General features: G+C 39.4%; 1 protein-coding gene across 1 annotated transcript in view; it reads right to left on the minus strand.

The window, feature by feature from the left end:
* DOCK11 (dedicator of cytokinesis 11) overlaps positions 1-15759 on the minus strand; it is a 195686-nt gene that overhangs the window by 99798 nt on the left and 80129 nt on the right. Inside the window, 6 exon segments of the mRNA XM_033201715.1 lie at positions 1087-1152; positions 1245-1429; positions 4771-4847; positions 5032-5154; positions 9472-9554; positions 11020-11142. Of these exon segments, the coding sequence (XP_033057606.1) occupies positions 1087-1152; positions 1245-1429; positions 4771-4847; positions 5032-5154; positions 9472-9554; positions 11020-11142 (657 nt within the window).

Below are 15759 nucleotides of genomic sequence, written 5' to 3' on the forward strand. Positions count from 1 at the left end.
GTGGGAGTTTTGCACTTCCATAGGCCTAATAGGCTCAAGGATGAATATGGAGTCAGCATGCCAACGCACTAATTGCCTCACTCTGTTACTTCAGAGCGAGCAATCCAGGCCAGCCAAGAAATGAAATTGAAACTCCATATGAGTGAATATCCAACTCTTCTTAAATACGGTTATGAAGGCAATTTGCAAGAACCGCTGAGAAGTAACCTAAGAGTCATTGGGTCTACAAAAGGATACTGCAAGGAGGAAATACAGCAGTTGTTCTCATCTCCACTGAACAGAGAACCAGACAAAACATAGAATTTGAGCCAGTGAATCTTTAATTTAAGTTTCTCTGTTAAAAAAAAAATCTCTTTACAAAGGTGGGGGCTATTATTCAATTACTTAGTCAGGAGCATTCCAGCCTGTTTCCCTAGGTGGTTTGAGTGTAAGACCCGGCATCCATCTGTCTGATTTAGGCTCATGCAAGAGAAATGGGGAGCCAGATAAACACGTCTTGCTGGCTAGATGTTCTGACTTCTCTTTCAGGTCCCTGATTGATGGGTTACAGTTATAAAGAGTAAAAATATAAAGGCACTGTGGTGTGACAGGTATTTAAGGATTGCTATATCAGATAGACTGAGATTCTGCTTTTCATAGACCACAATCCAAGACTGGAGGCACCACTTGGCCAGTCATGGAGTAGAAGTCCTATCTCAGATCAAAGCAGTCATGCTGTGCTTCTGTCAGCTCAAAGCCTATTCAGGTTTCAAGGAGAAAGGAGTTTATAGTCCCTTGATGGTACCATTATAAACTATCAGGTCATAAGAAAACGACCTTGCAATTGGGCATTGAAGCAATTGCAAAATCAAAAAGGAGCAAAAGCCAAAACCTGGTATTTTTAAAGCTATATATGCTCCTACTGCATTAATATTTAAACTAAGCCTTATAGTTAATATGTAAGAGTAGAAAAGAAAGTATTACATTTGTCACTTTAGAACATTTTCTTTTTGATGTTGATACAATTACACTTAGAGCATAAGACTACTGATTACCAAAATCTCCATCTCTACTAAAAACATACGCCTATCAATATCATAAACAAACCTTTAGAGCACTAGCGTCACTTTCATCTGAATCCCGGAATTCCACACAGACTGCAATGTTCCTTGCCTAAAATGATTAATCAGTCAAAATGAGTCACACAATTAGCAGATTATAAATAACATTTTATAACTCCAAAAATGTATACTTTACACAGTTACCTTGGCAAATGTTTTCTGGCTATCATATTTTAATTGCAAGGGATATACATACAGATGGTTTTTGTAAATAGTAAATGGATAACAATATTTTGTCATTTCTGGAACAAATTCTTCAACCTCCACAGTAATATTTGGACAATTCTTTTCAAAAGGCTTCAAGGGCACATATGAAGAAGTAATACAATCTATAGTAGGGAAAAAAAACAGGCAAAGATCATTCAGTGTAATAATCATTAACACATTCCTGCATGTATAAAAATATACATGAGTTGTATTCTCAAAGAGCGATTTAAAAAACATAACTCTTAGTAATTGACCAAAAAAAAAATCACACGACAACTTTAAGAACCCAAAAGGACAAGATTGAGTAGTCTGATGCTGATTTTAGTGGAACCCTTCATACCAGACGTGGAGTGCTATTTCGTTCTCAGTGTCGAGTGATTTGCCAAATATAACACATCATAATTTTGACAAATTTAAACTCTGCAAAGAAATCCATTTCATTTTCCCTCCTGTGGCAGCAATTTAGCTTTCACTGCAAATTTTTATTGGTATCAGGGAAATAACGGTAAATTTATGCTTCCAATTAATTCATGGCAAGTCACTTTTAAAAAGTTAACTTGGTGCAGGTGCAAATTTTCACCTAAGAAATAATGGAGGCCTTTTGAAACTACAGATCTTATGATGTGTTACCAATGATAACCTCAATACTCCTGACCGTGAAAAAATATTAAGCCTCAGAGAAGTTTAGCAGCATATGTTATTGAAATTGTCACTGTAGTAAAGGTTATTCATATACTTAAGGGGCTCTAACACTGCTGGTCCTTACTGCGGAGCAGGAGCAGTAATGATGAAGAAGGAAGTCCCAAGGAGAGTTGGACCTGAGGATGCTGTATTTTTTGTTGGATTTGCTTTTCTGATTATTACAGTGATACGTGCCTATAACAGAGCACCTGGAAGTAGAGAGTAAGGTAGACAGGGACAGTTGCTCATCCCATTTCCCAGAGATAACTACTGTTGATACTTTGGCATGTTTTCTTTTAGTCTTCTTTCTATGCATATTTTATATAGTAATATGAAAACTCTATGTATAGCTCTTTATCCTAATTTTTTGACATTTATCTGATGTCTCATTCCATGAGCTCTTTGTAAACATTGCTTTTAATGGCTGCAACAAAGTTTCATGGTATCGGTGTGGTGTCATTATCTTAACCACACTGACAGTGTTGGATTCTGATTGATTCCAATTTTCCTCCAATATAAGTAACACTGCAAAGAACATCTTTATGGATCCATTTCTGCCTAGATTTCAATTACTTCTTTAGGAAAAATATAATCCATTGTACTCTTAGATGTTTTAAAATATAAAGTGGATGCCACACCTCTGTTTACTATCCTTTACTGACTTCTCACTGCATTTAGAATAAAATACAATTTTTTAAGGCATTATCACAGTCAATACAATTCCTTACGTGACCTGATGCTTCCTATTTTATCTCCTATCTCCATTGTTCCTATCACATACTACACTAGAGCTATACTGGATTCCCTTCTGTTCATGCAAACCCAGCTTGGTCTCACCTCAAGGTCTTTACAACATATGTGATGCCCTCAGTCTGAAAATGTACAGTCCCAATCACCACATGCTGGCTCTCTTTCTCCCTCTTCAGTTCCTGAGCTTAAGAGAGGTGTTCCCTGGCTACCCTTTTTACAGCTGTCCTTGTGATATGGTTAGGCTTTGTGTCTCCATCCAAATGTCATCATCAATTGTAATCCCCAGGTGTTGAGGGAGAGACCTGGTGGGAGGTGACTGTACCATGGGGTGGTTTCCCCCATGCTGTTCTTGTGATAGTGAGTAAGTTCTCATGAGATCTGATGGTTTTGTAAGTGTTTGGAAGTTCCTCCTTCATTCAATATTTATCTCACCTGCTACCACAAAAGACATGCCTGCTTCCCCTGCTGCCATGATTGTAAGTTTCCTGAGGCCTCCCCAGCCATACAGAACTGTGAGTCAATTAAACCTCTTTCCTTTATAAATTACCCAGTCTTGGGTAGTATCTTTTTTTTTTTTTTTTTTGAGACGGAGTCTTGCTCTGTCGCCCAGGCTGGAGTGCAGTGGCACAATCTCGGCTCACTGCAAGCTCCGCCTCCCGGGTTTACACCATTCTCCTGCCTCAGCCTCCTGAGTAGCTGGGACTACAGGCGCCTGCCACCTCACCTGGCTAGATTTTTTTTTTTTTTTGTATTTGTTAGTAGAGACGAGGTTTGATCATGTTAGCCAGGATGGTCTCGATCTCCTGACCTCGTGATCCGCCCGTCTCGGCCTCCCAAAGTGCTGGGATTACAGGCGTGAGCCACCGCGCCCAGCCTGGGTAGTATCTTTATAGCAGTGTGAAAAATGGACTAATACAACTTGTTTTCTTGTATACTATCTGTCACTCCTTCTAGACTTTAAACTCCCTAAGTTTAAAGCACCTAGCTGGTAGTCAATAAATGTTTACTCAATAGTTATTCAGTGAATCAATGCATAAATATACTCTCAAAATTGGAATGCCCTACTTATGAACATCTATGGATATCTATTACCAAACTATACTCCTGCTCATGACAGGTGATAACACCTGGCCAAAACCTAGCCAGCATTAGGTAGCTTCACTCTAAACATTCTAATAGATTTGATGGATAAGCAAAAGCATATTGTTTAATTTGCCTTACTGGCATTGTTATTACTAAAATTGAATATTTTTCCCATATTTACTAGCTACTTCATTTTATCTCTTGCAAATTGTGTTTTGTGTCTTCTATTTTTCTCCTGGGATCTTGGATTCTTGCCTTTAGACAAGAAAAGAAATCCTTCTCCTTTTTCATCTCTTAGTTGATGACAGAAGTAAAAGTTACCCAAGGCAAAAGGCAACAGAACCTGACTGGGACACACTCACAACTTCATATATATGAAACAGCATCTGATAAAATCAACTCAATTCACTTCCTAATCTGTAACTATTCATCATACATACTGGGTTGAAAAGCATCCCCACCCCCACTCAAAATTCATATCCACCCGGAACCTCAGAATGTGACTTTATTTAGAAATGGGATATTTGTAGATGCAATTAGTTAAGATGAGGTCATACAAGATTAGATGGGCCTTAAATCCAATGACTGGTGTCCTTATAAGAAGGTCATGCGACGACAGAGGAGCAGTTGGAGTGACGTGGCCACAAGCCAACTGATGCCAAGGTTAGCTGGGAGTTATTGGAAGGTAGGAAGAGGCAAGGAATGGCTCTTCCCTAGAGCATTCAGAGAGAGCATGGCCCTGCGAACACCTTAATTTTGGACTTCTAGCCTGTGGAACTGTGACAGAATAAATGTTTGTTGTCTTAAGCCACCCAATTTGTAATAATATTTTGTGTTACGGCAACCCTGGGAAACTAATATGCCATGTAAACCTCAAGAAAAATATTGAAAGGATAACAACCTGACATTCAAACATTATGCTTAAGGTTTACTTGCAATATGTTCTTACTTGATAAATCCACAGGAACACATTCTACTGTGATGTTTAGCTGCCCAGGTATAATCTGCAGTTTGGTCTTTTCTGGCCTGGGTATAAAATAATAATATTTTAGAGTTAAAATTATGATTACTGAATGCACTGGTTACCCCTCCATCCAAACTTACAATTTTAAGCATTCTGTTTTTCCCATATAGGACTCACATTCATCATTTAAAAGAACTGAGGATTCATCTATTATATTTATTTATTGCAGAAACACCAAACACTTACTTCTTATATTCTGAGAGCAACTTGAGAATGTCTTCACTTGAAAGCTTGCTACTGTCTTGTTTATACAGAGGAGAAAATCTCCCATCCAGATCGAGAGAGCCTTGAGTATCTTTGAAAATGGGTCTAAAACAGCAACAGAAGCATTTTTTAAAAAAGATATTCCATGTTGATAAATTAAGATAAAATTACCAATGGTCAGAATGTAAAATAGTGAAACCACTTTGGAAACAGTTTGGCGGTTTCTCGTTAAGTTAATCACCCATCACTCTACAATCCTGCAGTTCCACTCCTAGGCATATTTCCACATGGTACATGAATGTTCTTAATTTGTGCAGCAGCAATTTAACAAAAATTTATATAAATAAATGTTCACAGACGATTTATTTGCTGTAGCTCCAAACTAGTTATTACTAGTTTTTATATTTATCAGATATTTATCAAAAAGTGAACGGGTAAGCAAACTGCTGTATATTCACACAATGAGATGCTGCTCGAAACGAACTACTGATTCACACAATAATATGGATGAATCTGAAGAACACCGAGTACAAGAAATCAAACATCGGAGGACATACTGCATTCTTCCATTTATATGAAGGTGCAGAAGAGATAAAAAGTCATCTGCAGTGAAAATCAGATCCATGGTTGCCTGGGACAGAGATAAGATGGTTGAATGGACAAGGGACATGAGGAAATTTTCTGGGGTAATAGACATGTTCCGTATCTGGTTGGGGTGGTAGTTACATAACTGTATACATTCGTGAAAATTCATGAAGCTAGACATTTAAAATACGTAAATTTTATCAAAGGTGAAGTAGATTTCCATAAAGTTCATAAAAAGCATAAGGATAAATTTATATGGGGCGATTACAATATAGAGTCAGTTCTCTGTATCCATGGGCTCTGCATTCGTGGATTCAAAAAACCATGGATAAAAAATATTTGGAAAAAAGAACTGTGTCTATACTGAACACAAATAGATTTTTCTTGTCATTATTCACTAAACAATATAGTATAACAACTATTTATATAGCATTTACACTGCATTAGTAATCTACAGATGACTTAAAGTACATGGGAGGATGTGAGTAGGTTATATGCAGATACTACATCATTTTATAGCAGAGACTTCAGCATTTGCAGATCTTGGTATCTGTGGGAGATCCTGGAACCAATGCCCCACGGATACTGAGGGATGACTATATATGTATAGTTTCTCATATGAACTTGATTATTCCCTTTCCCTCCTCTTCTCCCATTTTTAAGCAACTATTCTACTGCTAAAATGGAAAACAATATACACGCACCCAACACACTGGAAGCAACTATAGCCTGAAATATATTTCCCCCCGGCAATACCTCTGAAGATGTGGTTATAGGCACTAATTAACCCCACTGTTCCTACTTCATATATATATATATATATATATATATAATATATATATACTTCACACATATATACTTTATACACACACACACATATATAAACACACACTTTAAGTTCTGGAATACACGTGCAGAATGTGCAGATTTGTCACCCAGGTATACACGTGCCATGCTGGTTTGCTGCACCCATCAACCCATCATCTACATTAGGTATTTCTCCTAATGTTATCCCTCCCCTAGCCCCCCACCCACCGACAGGCCCCAGTGTGTGATGTTCCCTTCCCCATGTCCATGTGTTCTCATTGTTCAACTCCCACCTATGAGTGAGAACATGTGGTGTTTGGTTTTCTGTTCTTGTGCTAGTTTGCTGAGAATGAAGGTTTCTAGCTTCATCCATGTCCCTGCACAGGACATGAACTCATCCTTTTTTATGGCTGCATAGTATTCCATGGTGTATATGTGCCACACTTTCTTTTTCCAGTTATCATTGATGGGCATTTGGTTTGGTCCCAAGTCTTTGCTATTATCAACAGTGCCACAATAAACATACATGTGCATGTGTCCTCAGAGTAGAATGATTTATAATCCCTTGGGTATATAACCAGTAATGGGATTGCTGGTCAAATGGTGTTTCTGCTTCTAGATCCTTGAGGAATCGCCACACTGTCTTCCACAATGGTTGAACTAATTTACACTCCCACCAACAGTGTAAAAGCATTCCTATTTCTCCACATTCTCTCCAGCATCTGTTGTTTCCTGACTTTTTAATGATCACCATTCTAACTAACGTGAGATGGTATCTCATTGTTGTTTTGATTTGCATTTCTCTAATGACCAGTGATGATGAGCTCTTTTTCATATGTTTGTTGGCCACATAAATGTCTTCTTTTGAGAAGTGTCTGTTCATATCCTTCGCTAAGCAGACCTCCTTTATTTCTAGTAAACAGGGGTTTATCATATATATTTTAAACATCCAGCCCAGCCTTTTGAGTAAGTTTTTACTACTGCTGAGAACCAAAACAATTCAGGAGGAAAAAAATACCTTAATTCCTCATCAGAACTGGAAATCAAAGCTTCTAACTTTGAAGACTTCAAAATTATTTTTTCTACTGGTAAAACGGCATCAAGCAGCTACTGGTATGGCCCAAAGAGGGACCGTATGCCACAGTGGTCTAGAGATGACTGTGAAGGCAGGTGCCCTGGGTTCTGATCCATGTTCTGCCACATGCTGTGTGAACTTGGAAAATAATTTATATTTTTGTCTTTCTGCTTCACTTCTGGGCCTCAATTTCCTCATCTTCAAAGACAGGGATAACAGTACCCACCTTTTAAGACAATAGACATGAAGCACGTAGATAAGTGCCTTGAACAGAGTTAGCACTTGATAAATATATATATATATATTTTTTTTTTTTTTTTTTTTTCCTGAGACGGAGTCTTGCTGTCGCCCAGGCTGAAGTACAGTGCTGTGATCTTGGCTCACTGCAACCTCCACCTCTCGCGTTCAAGCAATTCTCCTGTCTCAGCCTCCCAAGTAGCTGGGATTACAGGCGCCTGCCACCACGCCCGGCTAATTTTTGTATTTTTAGTAGAGATGGGGTTTCACCATGTTGGCCAGGCTGGTCTTGAACTCCTGACCTTGTGATCCACCTGCCTCAGCCTCCCAAAGTGCTGGGATTACAGGTGTGAGCCACTGTGCCCGGCCAATAACTATTAACAATAATAATAGCAGCAGCAGCAATGGACTTTTCAGGCTGGAGCATTAAAAATATGCTGATATTTACAAGCCATACCTCACCTTCTATAATGCCTACCTACACCAACCTCTGCTACTCTTTGCCATTCACTTATCCCTAGTTATCGTTGTTTTTTACCAGTCTGCAAAACGAAGACAATAGTGATCTTTCATCTACCAACATACAATACATTTTGAGACCTTGTCCAAAATGAAATGATTATGAATAGTGACAAATAAAAGAGTTAATTAACTTAGAATCTCCTACCCTTATGCTACTCCCTAGTACCCACTGAACATAATTGATTGAATTATTCAGAACATGGTGCCCTTTCCGCAGAAGCCCCGGTGAGCTGTACAGGCTGTACCACAAACAAGTCAGTGAACCTGTACTTGTAAAATGGGAATAAACAGGAAACCTATTTTAAGTCATCCCTGCATGGATTTATGAACTTTGGATAAAATAACGTAACCTACCATCAGGTATGAAATATAGTTAACATATGCTGGCAGAATTTGTCAGGAAGAAAATCTATTAATTACACACTCACATTTAATGACTTCATTATTTGCCTCTGAATTTTCAGTATGTTTTCCAGAAATATTCTACGATAGATTTTCAAAGCATAAACCCAACCAACTCTGAAATAGGGGGCATACTGTACATAACCCACTATAATTTCTGCTTTTCTGAAAAAAAATTCCATTACTACCAAATAAACTCTGCTTTTAAATGTAGTAAAATTAAGTGGTGTCAGTCAGAACAGTAACCAAAGCCAAAGAAAACTTCCCTAAAGCAAGACATATGGAAAAAAAAAAAAAGAGAGAGAGAGAGAGAGGGTCTTTGATGCACAACAAAGTTTAAGAGAAAGCATTCTTGGCTGGGCACAGTAGCTCAGGCCTGTAATCCCAGCACTTTGGGAGGCCGAGGCGGGTGGATCACCTGAGGTCAGGAGTTCGAGACCAGCCTGATTAATATGGTGAAACTCTGTCTCTACCAAAAATACAAAAATTAGTTGGGTGTGGTGGTACATGCCTGTAATCCCAGTTACTTGGGAGGCTGAGGCAGGAGAATCGCTTGAACCTGGGAGGCGGAGGTTGTGGTGAGCCAAGATTGCGCCATTACACTCCAGCCTGGGCAACAAGAGTGAAACTTGTTGTCTCAAAAAGAACAACAAAAATAATAATTATTACATCCCAAGTGTCCCAAGATACAACTGGCCTGCCAGAAACACACTGCTGAATGCTGATTAAGTATAACGGCCCTTAACTTCACATATGAACGTGAGTGAGCAGGTCAGGATTATATTTGTACAAACCTGGCAGCCCAAGCGAAGGGCATTCTGTATTGTCCAAGGCGGCTACACACTTGTTTAGCTGTCCTGTGCACCTTCTGGGCTGTCTAAGGTCAGAAACAAGAAGACAGGCTTGTATTTGTTCAAACTGCCATGGACCCACCCAGAAAAATAATTTCCCCAACTTACCGTTATAAAACATCAAAAATCTCGGGAAAAAAAAAAACAAAAAACAACAACAAAAAAACATAGAAATAGCCACAAGCAGAACAACATGCATCAGCCAGCCATTTTTCAAGTCCGAGTATTTCATAAAGGCTTTGGATTTTCTCATTAACAGAGCTTCTGTCATTTATAGCAGAAGACAGACAAAATAGATATAGGGCACACTTTGCACCAAAGACCTCTACTGGAAAAATGTTCACTGGTTTTAACATGTACTTTATTTCACATAGCAGGCAAATGCTCATCATTCTTGGGAGAAGTTTCTTCTGGATACAGCTGCCCCTTCTACTCCCAAGATAAGGAGCAAGTCACTAGGAGTCAATGCAATTAGTCTAAGTGTGGGCAGGAGCTGCTGTTTGCACAGACACGGAGAGATGACAAGGAGATAAACTGCCTATAGAGTCTAAACAGACCTCGAAATGCTGGCTGGATGCTTATCCCTAGGATACAGAGTGCTGGAAGCTTTTATCTATATTGTTGAGACATTTTTCCTCCACAAATTAGTCCCATCACATCAGCAACTTCCACTTAATAAACACTATTTGGGTACACAACGAAATGCCATGTACAACAGAGTGATGTTTCATAAATACACAGTAGCTGGAGTGCTACTAATGAACTCAACCATGAACCTTCCCCTCCTGGGGTCTCAGTTTTCCCATTTATAAAAGGAGAGGATGAGATTAGAGCAGTGATTTCCAAACATTTGAATTTCACAATTTTCTAGAAATGTGGATGACAATCTAGGGTTGCCAACTTTTAATATTGCCACTTAAGGACATTCAACAAAACAATTTTTTAAATCCCTGCCATTTAATATGCCAACATTTCATGAAAGGAAGATACGCATAACCTTTAAAACGCAGGAAGGGCAAAGATCTCAGAATAAAGGCAGCCCTCCGAATTAAACACATTTAGCTTCATGAAATGTTCACTGTCTTTCTTTCCCGTTTCATCACAGACAGGAGTAAATCTGGATATGAACTGACATTTGGGAACTATAGGACTGGATCATCTTTAATCTCCCAGCTCTGACATTCATTCTAGGGCTTTATGTAAGGCTGTAAGGAAAAGAACGGCTACTGTCAAGGATATGGTGTCAATTAGCAGATGCTGCCTAAAAGCTTTCGGCTCTTATTTTGATAATCAAGCAGAAATCAGATTATCACATTAAAAGAACACCAACGACAATAGGAAAATATGCCATGTTCCATGTTTTAGCACACATACACAGTATACAATGTTTTCAGAATGTATAGCATGCTCAAAGCAATGGCATTTAAAATATCAGTAAAAGGCAAATTTTACGTTAAGGTGAAATGTCGATCAACAATTTTTATAAATTACCTTTACTGGATCAGAATTTTTGATGTAGGGTTCTGCACAGTGTGTAATGTTTCCCTGCAGCACCTTTTCAATTCTTGCAACTAGAAAAATTTCAGGATGTGGATTCGTCACTGAGAAAATTCCCTGGGAAAAAAGTACTTCTGTTAGACTTTCTTATGTAACCTTGTACATATGGTTGTTTATGGTTAATGATTTTTAGTAAAGAATGTTCATATTCAACAAAGGATCGTGTCCAGGACCCTAGAAATAGATACAGTTTTCAAAGCTTCCAACGTTCTTTTCAAAACGGATTTTATATTTTGTCACCAACCTCACATCTGTTAGCCTCCGTAGTGCAGGTCTCACCGTTGCTGCTTTGCCTCTTTGGTTTGGTTGTGTATGCAAAGTGAGTTCTTTGACCTAATTTAATACAATGTACATTGTTTGGCTTAATCGATGTGTGTTAAAATAGCGTACATTTCTCAAGTGGAACTAGATATACGTTTTTAAATGCAGCTGCATGTAACTCAAGAGCAATTAATATTTAACTAATATTTATTTCCACCAAGAAGGAAAAAGAAACTTTACTGCTCTAATATGGAAAAGCTAAATCATCCTCTAGAAGATATTCCTTTGTTGCAGTTCAAGAGCTCTTGTGCTTCCAATGCAAAGGTAGGAGACAGAGAATCCAAAATTCATTTTGTCCCCATACACTTTATTTAAACGTACTAATGCAGATGCAACCAAAGTTACATTTTTCTTTGAATGCATGTGGAACAGGAACACCTCCTGTCCAGTTTGACTCCTTCCAAACATAATATCCTCTACATAGCATGTTAGTTGGTTATGCCTGTTGTTTAAAGGGGTATCACTAATGAATTCAAACGGAAAAATCTATCACTGAGTCTCTACTAAAATTTCGTTTTTTCCTTGGTATATTACCAACTTTGTTAATATAGTGATTTCCAGTTTCCAATGCATTTCAGACACATTATCTCATTTGTACCAGACAGAACCCTTGGAGGAGACAGGGCAGAATAGAAAATTGAGTGTAAAAGGCTAATAATTCCCCCCAAGTCAAACAGCTTAGAAGGGTCCCAAGTAATGGCTGACTCAGCTTTGAATTCCCAAGCAGCAAGCATGGAACAAAGTGGTTCAAATTTCCTTGAGAAAATGAACAAAGTGGTTCAAAATTGCTTGTCAAATTTCTTGGGTTCTGGCTCCAACATTTATGGGTTTAAGCAAGTCACATTCTAAGTCCCAGGTTTCTCATCTGTGAAATAGCATGATAGTAGTGACTTCATACATCTCTTGTATGGATTAAATGAAGTAATGCACATCAGGTACCTTGTTATTACCCAGGTGGCCCACCAAAGCATCCCAAGGTCACAGAACCTGGCTTCTAGTACTGCCGGGAACATGCTGTTTGAGCTGTGAGGCTGACCGTGTTGGCAGACTGCCCGAGCTTTCCCTGCAGAAGGTATGCTGAGCAGTACACCTTGAGTGCAGTGTTACGCTAACTGCCACATAACCATGCTAGATGGTTTTCATGCTTTATCTCATTCAGTCTTCATAAAAATCTTGAAATGTAGGCACTACTATATACACATTCTATAGATTAAGAAATGGAGGCTCAGAAAGGTTTGTGCAGTGAGTAAGTGGGTGAAGAAGACGGCAGTCCAGGCTTCCAGATTACACAGCCCATGCTATATTCTCTCTCAGCCCTGAGGTCCATACACCCAACATCTCATATGATGAGGCCAGATTAGAACAGTAATACTGCTGGGTGTGGTGGTTCATGCCTGTAATCCCAGCACTTTGGGAGGCTGAGGCAGGAGGACTGCTTGAGCCCAGGAGTTTGAGAACAGTAATACTGATTATTGCTATAGCTAACATTTACTGAGCACCTATTGTTTCCCATTCCCAGTACTCTAGGCATTCCCTACTGATGCCAGCAATGAGTACTATAATTTTAAGGTAGTTGATAATTGATAAAAGCTTGCTGTTTTCAGTTGCTTGAGATCACTGTTACTGCTACTACTCCTAGCTACTACGTTGCACTGACCAAACCAGTGTGCCCATCACAGTGCTGAGTGTTTTCTTAGCACCACGCACCTTGTTTATGCCTCCCCACAGCCCTTGGACACAGGTATGGTCACCACCTCCACTTGTAGATGAGGATGCTGAGGCACAGAGATGTCCATTTTCTAACTGACCAGGGATTCTAATGATGGGGGACACTCTTTGGGGTTGTTTTACCTTTTGTCCCATCAGCTTCTGGTCCTCTCCCTGTCCCCAGAATGCAAAAGGTGGCCAGAGAGAGCCCAGAAATCCCATGTGGGTTGGAGGTCTGGCCGTTTAGGACAAGGTCTATGGCCCAGTCCTTGTTTCCCACCAAGGGCATGAATATGCCTCCCCACCCCAGGGCGATTCTTATCCACTTTGCTGGCCCCTCCAGCTAGAGAATGGGCCAGGTCCTCTACCCCAGCCACTAGCACTTACAAAGCTCCCAGGGTGTGGCAGGGCGTGTGCTAGTGTTCTATATTTCAGCACTTAATTACACTCATCTACTATTCTTGATCAAATTATTTCAAACAGACCTAAATTCAAATCCTACCATCACCACGACTAGCTGTGTAATGGTGAGCAGCTTACTTAACCTCCCTGAGCTTCAGTTTCCCCATCTGTCAAACAGTAGTGATTATATCATTTCATAAACTATTATGACTACACGAGACACTGATGGAATAATGTTGGCACACAGAAGATCTTTTTCAAATGTTGATTTTCTTCCTGTCCCAAATTACAAACTGGATGACATCTGAAATCATAATTTAAACTTCCTGCATTGAACATACAGCTGAGTGGTACACACTGAAGTAATATGGGAAATACACATTGGCTTAAAATGACTTATTTGATATTGTGCAGGAAATTTTGAACATAAAATTCAATAGCAGGTTCTCAAATATTTACAACACTTTACTTGTTCAATCCCTCTTTCAGAAGCATCCACCATCATTGTGTAATGTTCACAGAGGTGACAACTACAGTCTCAGTAACAAGCTAAGGGGCTATCAGGGAATAAGGGACAACTTGAGGACAAGCCACCAGAAATCCACAGCCCCAAAAAGACAGTGACAGTCCGTGTAAAGAAGTCTTCCCCAATGTTTGATCATCTATATAAATCAGCATAATCTTTGACCCTAAAAATCCCAATGCTTGGAATTTATTCTAAGGAGATAATTCAACAAATGAGCTAAGATGTGTGCACAAGAGATTCAATGCAGCATTACTTCTGACAGCAAATAATTAGAAATGTCTTAAGTAGCTAAATCAATGAAATGTCATGTTAGCCTTTAATATAAATGTGACTGATCTATAGATATTGATGTAGGATGATAAATATATTAAAAGAATACAGTAGGTATAAAACAACATGAATATAATTGTATAAGCATATACATAATGTGTATATATTTCTATATACACAACAGAGATGTCTGAAAAGATGTTTACCAAAATGTTAATAGACATTGTCTTTTGGTGGCAAATTTTACTTTCTTTTTATACTTCTTATATATTATTTGAATTTTCTACATAAGAATGTACTTATTATAATCAGGAAAAAAAAGAATGGTATTTTTATTTAGAAAAAAAATCAATCTCCTTACAACATGAACAGTTTTGTTCATATGCCTCTTTCTACTTTTAATTCTATGCCATGCTCTCATTTCCTTTTAGCTGCAAAAGTCTAGCGAGCAGATGATCAATCCACTCCGCTAACTTCTTATGGCCTCCAGTCTGGTCAGAGGTCAGAATTCCAAGAACAGTTAAGCTCTTTCTGAAAGGGAATCTTTGCTCCAGACAAACAGAAGAGTATAGCATTATAGCTATGACACAAGCAGTTCCCACCCATTGCTTTTCAAGTAAAACTCCTTGTATAAAGAGACCACATGCGCCATTCAAATGACCTACTCATATTCAGAATGGACATGAAAATTAGGGGTGGGAGAGTTAATTTAGGGTCAATTTTTCTTAAAAACCAAAACTTTCAAGCACTTACTGCCTTGCTCAGAAGTATACACATGAGTGTGGGTGCAGGTATGTTTATGTGTGTTTGTATCAGCTTTCTTTTTGAGACGGAGTCTTGCTCTGTCACCCAGGCTGGAGTGCAGTGTGGCGTGATCTCGGCTCACTGCAACCTCCACCTCCTGGGTTCAAGTGATTCTCCTGCCTCAGCCTCAAGAGTAGCTGTTATTACAGGCGCACACCACCACGCCCGGCTAATTTTTTTTGTACCTTTAGTAGAGATTGGGTTTCACCATGTTGGCCAGGCTGGTCTCGAACTCTTGACCTCAAGTGATCCGCCCACCTCAGCCTCCCATAGTGCTGGGATTACAAGTGTGAGCCACTGCGCCTGGCCTGTATCAGCTTTCTATCTCGCAAAATAATTCCCTTGTATCTCACATCATGGTCCCATTAAAAATGTTCCTTTGGGCCGGGCGCGGTGGCTCAAGCCTGTAATCCCAGCACTTCGGAAGGCCGAGACGGGCTGATCACGAGGTCAGGAATTCGAGACCATCCTGGCTAACACGGTGAAACCTCGTCTCTACTAAAAAATACAAAAAACTAGCTGGACGAGGTGGTGGGCGCCTGTAGTCCCAGCTACACGGGAGGCTGAGGCAGGAGAATGGCATAAACCTGGGAGGCGGAGCTGGCAGTGAGCTGAGATCCGGCCACTGCACTCCAGCCCGGGTG

The sequence above is a fragment of the Trachypithecus francoisi genome, unplaced genomic scaffold (assembly GCF_009764315.1).
Source record: "Trachypithecus francoisi isolate TF-2019V2 unplaced genomic scaffold, Tfra_2.0 Lachesis_group6, whole genome shotgun sequence".
In the NCBI taxonomy this organism is placed as follows: domain Eukaryota; kingdom Metazoa; phylum Chordata; class Mammalia; order Primates; family Cercopithecidae; genus Trachypithecus; species Trachypithecus francoisi.